The sequence below is a fragment of the Trypanosoma grayi genome (genome assembly GCF_000691245.1).
Source record: "Trypanosoma grayi strain ANR4 Tgr_780_V1, whole genome shotgun sequence".
NCBI classification, from domain to species: domain Eukaryota; phylum Euglenozoa; class Kinetoplastea; order Trypanosomatida; family Trypanosomatidae; genus Trypanosoma; species Trypanosoma grayi.
This window is the reverse complement of record NW_008826399.1, coordinates 1-7,742: the sequence shown is the minus strand read 5'-3', so window position 1 is coordinate 7,742 and position 7,742 is coordinate 1. Positions and strand designations below refer to the sequence as shown.

The following is a 7,742-nucleotide window of genomic DNA, read 5'->3' as shown; positions in this document are numbered from 1 at the left end:
AAGGTACAGTTACAACGTGAGCCAACCATCCAACCAATCATTCATTCAATCAAAACACAAAAACAAAAAGCCAACGCAAACAGAAGTAGCAACTAATACAAAAATAACACACAAGACGACTCTCAAGCGAATGCAAACCTGCAGCCAATGAGAGTCACTATACACCATCAGCTATGCGCTACAAAGTCGCCGCGTTAATGATGCCCACTCGATCCCCCCGTACCGCACCCTACATATTCCTTTTTCGTTTTTTTTTTTTATTTTTCTTGTTTCCTCTCAACAAATCTTTTTTTGGTTTATTTTGCAAATATTTTCACCTCTCTCCTGTTTCCTCTTAGCTGCAGCATATATATATATATATATACTCTCTCTCCCCCGCACCACCGATCGTTTTTTTTTTTCCCTTTTACCATTTTTTGTCTTAATTCGTTTCTCTCATTCCTCCTCTTTTCACATATTTCCTCTCTTCGTCACACACACCAGGTGATGGCCGCGTCTCTCTCTCTCTCTCTCTCTCTCTCTACGGCACACTATGCGTAATAATCCAGCGCGGGCCCCAACATATCGTCGTCGCCGGAAGTCGCGAAGATTACCCACAGCAGACACAGCGACGTCACCAGCAGCACCGGCATCCCAACCGCGTACAGCACATCGACGGAGTCCTCAATGAGGCCGCCAATCAGCTGTGCGCTCGACGTAACAGTGCTGAAAGTGCCCCCCATAGCCGTCTGCATCAGCGGCGCCGACTTGGACGCGATACAGCGCAAGGCATCACTCACCTGCGCAATGCTCAGCTCGCAGCTCTGCTGCATGGACGCCTTGGGGCGGGGCCGTAGACGCTGCGGCACCGGGGGTGGTACACGGGCAAGATTCACGCTACTATCCGACATGCGACGCATGGCTGGCGTTAGCACCTGTGAGGTATCCACTGCTGCTGCGGTTGAAACTACAGGCGCACCACCACCACCACCACCACCACTAACACGCCGCTTCGCGTCGTCCATCTCCGAGGGTTTGCTCCAGAAACTCCCCATCAACCCTTCAAGAAGGCCATTCTTTCGTCGCTCAGCACTCAGCAGTGGGGTGCTGGCAATGCTATCACGTACTCCTGGTGCTGGTGGTGCTGTGGTCGACATGGCTGCGTTGGAAACCTGACTCAACCCCTCCGCTCTATTCTCCAGGGAATTCCACCCTATGGTGCTCTCGCCGCGGATCGTCCGGTCCAACATCTGCACCGTTCCCTCGGTCTCTGTGCGGGCATGGTGAACACCAAATGAACAGGGATCCAGAGCATGTGGCTTGGCCAAGGTGATGGCATCAAAATCCCGTGATGACCGCTGCGGTCCTGCGCCAAGCCGTTCACTTGTCGAGGACATGAGTAACGATTGCTCACACGACATCGGTGACGACGATATCTGCTCACTCGACCTGTAGTTTCCCAGAGAGGTGCTGGCCGCAGTGGCGGCGGCGCGCATCTGCAGACTGTTGCTGCTGACGCTGCGTCGAAGGGAGTCCGTGAGCTCAAACAAGGCCAGACCCTGTCCTGCACGCTCGACAGAGCCACGCGTTGGCGCCACGTCGGAGGCGAGGCTTATCTTGTCGCCTCCGCCGTTCACCGGCGCCTTGAAGGTGCTACGTGGGCAGCACGGAAGCATCACACAGCCACCGCCCTGGCGGCTCTTTTTGAACATCTTCACCGAGCTGCGGCTGTACGGCTTGCGCGCGAACTTGGATTGCGCATCATAGTAAATGTTCACGTCTACGTTGTTTAGCCATCTTACCGGCCCGCCGAGCACAGGTGGGATACGCGTGCCCCTGCCGTTGTTGCTGCTGCTTTTCTGCAGCTTCTCTCGCCACGCCAAGTATTTGCACCGCTCCGACCACAGCCATGTGTTTGCGGCATTCAAACATGCGCTCTCGTTGCCGAGGCGTTCATAATAAACCAAAAAGTATGGGCTCTGAGGAGACGTGCATTGACTCACAACAGCAGATGATTGCATGACACTCTCAACGTCCGAATACGATCTATTGTACCGCTGCTCGGCTGCCAGCACTGACACCGACTGTGGTGATTCGGCACTATTGCCATTGCTGTCGTTTTGCAAGGGATCATTAGCTGAAGTGACGTTCCTCGCATTGCTTTGGGCTCTCACCGACAACTCTCCACCTTGGCCCTCTCCTTTGGGCGTTTCGACGATGTGTGACATACCCATTTGCCCAACGGGTTCCACAACGGAGGAGCTGCACGTGCTATGCGTAAGTTCATACCGCTGCTGGAAGCTGCGGTTGCTATGGCTTCTATCAGGGCAACTATCTGTATCTCTTTCGGCATCAGCAGAGGGTTGGTTCCGCGACAGCGCCGGTCCCAGTTCTTTGAACGTCTTGGTGCGCACCTCGCCCGGGCCTTGCTTCTGCGGCTGTTGACGGTACGAACGGCTACCCGTCAGGACCGAGATGTCGTTTTCATCGTTGCCGCTGCCGCTAAGGATCGGTGTGCTGACGTGGAGTACATTCGCGTCGGAGTGTTGGCGGCGGCGCTTCTGCATGTCCCCGATCGAATACGCACCGGTGTTTTGAGTAGTCGTCGAATCCGCTCCGCCCGAAAGCGCCCACAGCGATAGCTCCGTCGTTGTTTGGCCGCTCTCTGCTGCTGCTGCTGTTGTTGTTGATGCTGCTCCAGGCAGGGGCCTCATCACATGCGGAGTGATACCTAGCCGCATGTACTCCGGCGCCACCTCGAGTAGAAGCCTGCGCTGCTCCCCCGGCAGAAGGACGCCGTCCGGCAGCTCTGCACTCACTAACGAGAAGTACGCCGGGTGGGAGGAACGAAGCGAGAAGATGATGGAGCATCCGTCTGCGTCAAGACCGGAGTTATTGCTCAGCGAGACCTCCAGCTTGCCATTGGGCTGAAGCGTTGTCCACGCCTTCAACAGCGGCATCGAGTTGTGCGTACCAATATTCTATGCCGTCACACCAGCCCTGCCGCACAGTGCGCCAAGGAACAACAGCACCGAACAAAAAAGAATATGGGGGAAAAAAAAGGAAAAACAAAAAGAAATCCAGGCGTCTTTGCACTCCGAACAGTCTTTTTTTTCTGGAGGGGGGGGGACAAGAGAGCAAGGCACACAAAATGGCAGTGTGAATAGAAACGGCTTCCAGGAAGGAAGTCGTGCTGCCCCGATCACCCCTGCCGCCGCATAATTTACAACACGAGGCAGCACGACTCGGTTTATACTTCATATCAGCCCGATGCCACCAAGAAAACTGCAGATAATGGCCGCCGTGACCAGCCCCACCGAATGAATCACCACCCCCTCATTATTGCCATCATCAGCATCATCCTCAGAGTCTCCCAGCTCCACTGCGTCGAGTATTCCAGCCGCCTCTCTTACTGCAGCAGGTGACAGACTCTTGTTGCTGTAGCCGTGCGCACGCACCCAACGCCAATTCCGCACCGCCTCCCGCACGGCGCGGGTTTGGGCATCCTGCGCCGCCCGCCACTCCTGCAATGCCATCTGCAACGCCGTTTCCCGCTGCTGCAGTAACTCCTGCAGGGACGCCTTCGTCTTCATCAGCGTGGACAGCCGCCGCTCAAGCACCACAGTCTGCGCCATGATGTAGTCCCACTGCGACAGAAACGCCAACTTCACAGGGAGCGGGAACACCGTCACCACCGTGTGCAGCCGACGCGCGTGCTTCTTCCGTTTCCATCGCGTCTGGTGCCCCGCCTGACTCTCAGTGCCTAACTTAACGCCCAGATACACATCAGCAGCGGCAACAACCTGCTTCCACCACATGTTGAACTCGGCGTCCGCTGGGCTGGGCGCCGCTGCGTGTGGGCTACGCAGCAACGCGTGCGACGCAGGCAGCTCCGCAAGAAGAACGCTCAGAACATCCACCGATGTGGTGGTACTGCCGCGCTTGTAGGAGTCAGGGAGCGGTGACGGCGGCAAAATAACATTTCCCTCCTTTGGAGGTCCCTCGCCCTCCCCTTTCCTTCCCTGCACCACAGCAGCCACCACCTCGCCCGGCCCTGCTGCTGTGTATTTATTTAGCGCCGGGTTTAGGTGTGGGGCGGTGGCGCACGCCTCCCTCCAGTTGTCGTAGAGCTTGTCCAGGAGCAGCGGCGCCTGCACGCGCAACGAGACGTACGCAACGGAGGTGTCTTTGTCAGCTACAGTGACACCAGTCTCTTCCTTAGTGCCGCAGAAATCGCCATCGTTAAAGGCGCTGTCTTTGCCGCCTTCGTCATAGTCACCGCAGAATTCTTTTGGTGGGTGCAAAACCCCATGCGTTCCTTCCGCCTCCCACCACGCCGAATGCTTTGTCATCACGCGATACACGACGCATGTCGAAGTGCTTGTGCTACGGAGGCGAATGACATACGGATGCACGGCGGTGGCGTGCACGAAACCAAACGGCGGCGGCGGCCCATCCGCCCCCACCTCCAGCTTGCTGCTGCTCACCACCGTGAGCGCTACGGAGGGGTGGATGAACACCTCCTCCGCGGTGCCACCGTCCCGTAAGCCCTTCGGTGGTGGGGGTGATAGCGACGCCGGCATCACTGCAGCAGCAGCAGGTGCTGCTGCTGCTTTTATAGCGATCTCTTCCCTCTGCTTATCCGTGCTTCTTTCTTTTCCTTCCCCTTCAGCCGTTTTCTCGTACCACGCTCAGCCAAGTGTCATGGATATCGCTCCCCAAAGACCCCACATGTGACGACGAGACAATGGAAAGAAAGACGAGAGAGAGAGAGAGAGAGAGAGAGAGAGAGAGAGAACGAGGGGGTATGTAAGAGGTGAGATAATTAGACACAGTGAATTGTTGTGCCGTGGCTATTGCCATCAACCAATCCCTTTCTCTCTCTCTCTCTCTCTCGAACCCTCTATAACGCGCAATGCAAGAAGAAACAAACGCCCACCCACCCCGACACAGCCAGGGACAGGTGGACCACTCATGCCAGCTGACGCAAAGAAACGTTAGACAGCGACAGCACCGCTCCACTCCCCCAGCGCCCACACGTATATGTATATCTCTCTTTCTCTTCACCCACAGCCTGGGGAGTTCCATGTCTGCAGAGCTCCACCAACAACAAAAAAAGGCGTAAAACAAGGCGACGCGTCTCATTGCCCCACCCGCGACTTCTCACGCGCGACGGGTTTGCCCGCGGCAGCATTGGTAGAGAGCAACCGTTCTCGCAGCTGTCGCGAACTGCTGGAACGCACCGTTGGCGTGGACACAGAGGAGGCTCGCCGCAGCAACGCCCTCCGTGGCAGCGCGTTGTTGGGTTCATTACGGTGCGAAGCGGCGCGTAATGTTGTTTTTGCCTCTGCTTCTACTTGCGGTGCGTGCGCCTCTGTCTGAAGCTCTGCTGTCACAGCGAACACGGCACCGGTGTTGTGGTGTAGAATCACCCACTGCCGCCCGCGCTGCGTTGCTGACGGGCCGCTACGCAGCAGCCGCGCCTGCGCCTCATCGACGGTGAAGCAACCGTCAATAGCCATATGCTGCGGCGTAAAGGACACAAGAAGCATGGCGACACCTACTGCGTCCGCGTCAGTTGCCACATGCTGCTCCTTCTTTGATTTCGCTGAGCAGTCTCTGGTGGCGCCTGTCCTCGACGCCTCATTGGTCGCCGCCGCAACAGCAGCGGCGGGCTGCCGCATAGACGTCGCGGGTGGCGGCTCACTCGGAAGCTGCACGTGACGCCGTTGCTGCGGACTCGGCGTGTCGTCGCGGCTGCTATCGTGGCTCGCGCCTCCGTCACTGTGCTCCACGCGGGGATGGGCATCATTGCCGTGCAGGGCGCGCAAGTACTCCTCTGCAGTGTAGGCGTCATGCAGGTAGTCAATGTCCCCCAGGGCCCTCCTTGCCAGCGATCGCAGCCCCTCGCTGTAGCCGTCCTTCACCGCCAACAGCTCCGCAGCGAGCAGCTCTCGCTCCTGGCGCAGCTGCACCACCTCCTGCTGCAGCGCCTGGACACGCGCCCCCTGCTGCTGCTCGCGTGAGGCGGTGTCCTGCCTCGCCGTCTCCGCAGTGAGCGCGGATTCTTGCGCCGCGTGGAGGCTCTCCAGCGCCTCGTGCAGCCGCTGCGCTTCCGCACTGCGCGCCACGTGGGAGTCCTGGAGCTGATCTCGAAGACGCTCGCGATCTTCCACGAGCCGACGCATCTCATGCGACTCATGCAGCAACTGCTGAACACGGNTACGCAGACCATCACACTCCTGCTGCAGCTCCTCACGCTCCGTGTTTTTGGTCACCAACAACTCACGTAGTTCCATGACAAGTTCCTTCCACGGCACTTCCTGTGGTTCGCCGGCATTCACCACCACAACTGCCGCTTCACTACTGGCTTGTGGGATGTCTCCATCTGCGCTGTCAACAGCCTGTGCGCCGCCGCCACGCTCCATGACGCTCCACATGGGTGGCGTGCTGCTCGGCGGCGGCGGCGGCGGTGGTGTTGTAGCCAGCACCGGCGACGATGACGACGACAAGACCCACTCCCTGTTTGCCTCTTCCGTGTTGGTTGCCGCATCGATCCCCTGGGGTGGGGAACATTGTAATGCCACATCCGTTGTGGTTACTCCCGCGACTTCTGTTTCCACCTCTGCGACAACATGTGCCACCTTCTCTCTCTCCTCCGCTGCCGTGCTTTCTTCTGTTGTTGCTGCTTCTGCTCTTGCTGCTTCAATAGCCTCTGTGACCTCCACGTCTGTCTGCGTCTCCTTCGTGCCAGTCCCCGCGTACGACTCGGCGAGAGCTGTAGGGAACATCTCGCGGTATAACCTGCGGTTGAAGCACTGTGCGAAGTAGTGCGCCCACTCCACGTGCTCCTGCGCGCTCTGCGAGCGAAAGAGGATAGGCGGGTTCACCACCTTTCCTCCCACATGCGCCGCAGGCTGCTTCGCAATGAAACCAAAGTACGCATAGTTCACGTCGTTTGCGTGCTCAATGGCAATGCGGGCCATTTGCATTTCGTACACATCAAAGCGCTTTCTTTGCGAGGGCTTGCTGCCATCTTCCTGCGAACCCAACTCCTCGTCGCTTTTATCGTGCCCCTCGCTCGCGTCTGAGGCACCCTTCCGCTTGCCCCTCCCGATGAGGGTGCGGAGGAACCTCCTGGTGCTGCTGCTGCTGCGCCCCCCATGGCGATGCCGCTGCTTCTGCTGACCACCGCCGCCGCCGACCGCCACGGCGTCACACAACTCCTCCTCCCGCATCGGCAAGTCGCGGAAGGACGGCACGAAGTACTCCATGTCACGGAACGGCGCCACCACCAGAGCGCACTGGAATGCGTGTTGACGGTAGTCCTCTTCGCTGCGGTACACCGCCAGTCCGCGGTCGTCGACGACAACGAAGCACGCCCGCCACGCACGCGCGAGAATGCGGGTGGGGACTTTCTTTTGCAACATGTCCTCCACGTTGAGCATCGACAGCACCCCGCTGACTTGGGCGACACTGCGCGGGAGGCCAAGCGGAAGCGGCACGTCTGGCAGGCCGTGCACGTGCGGGGGCGCACGGTTCACGAGCAGCGGCGCGTCCTGCTCGGGGCTCTTGACGGTGCCCGACAGCGCGCCGAGGAAGCGCGACTCCATTGCCGTCAGCGACGCAGCGGAAACACCGGGCGCGTGCTGCTGGCGCTGCCGGTGAATCGCGAACGCGGCGTAACGATAACTAACGGCTAGCGAGCAGCGCAGCTGCAGAATCTCGCGGTCCTTCTCGCGCAAGAGGCCCAGCACCCTAGA

The 7,742-nt window shown here is 58.7% G+C and overlaps 3 protein-coding genes across 3 annotated transcripts; all 3 read right to left on the bottom strand.

Moving 5' to 3' along the window:
* Positions 1–530: 530 nt before the first annotated feature.
* DQ04_07801020 (hypothetical protein) lies at positions 531–2,939 on the bottom strand (the record flags this gene model as incomplete). Its single annotated transcript, XM_009315309.1, has 1 exon — positions 531–2,939. One exon carries the CDS (start codon positions 2,937–2,939, stop codon positions 531–533), a length of 2,409 nt encoding a protein of 802 aa, XP_009313584.1.
* A 297-nt stretch (positions 2,940–3,236) lies between these two features.
* Positions 3,237–4,562, bottom strand: DQ04_07801010 (hypothetical protein; the record flags this gene model as incomplete). Its single annotated transcript, XM_009315308.1, has 1 exon — positions 3,237–4,562. One exon carries the CDS (start codon positions 4,560–4,562, stop codon positions 3,237–3,239), a length of 1,326 nt encoding a protein of 441 aa, XP_009313583.1.
* A 558-nt stretch (positions 4,563–5,120) lies between these two features.
* On the bottom strand, positions 5,121–7,592 carry DQ04_07801000 (hypothetical protein; the record flags this gene model as incomplete). The annotated part of the gene is made up of 1 exon (XM_009315307.1): positions 5,121–7,592. The coding sequence occupies one exon, from the start codon at positions 7,590–7,592 to the stop codon at positions 5,121–5,123; it is 2,472 nt and encodes an 823-aa protein (XP_009313582.1).
* Between the last annotated feature and the right edge of the window lie 150 nt (positions 7,593–7,742).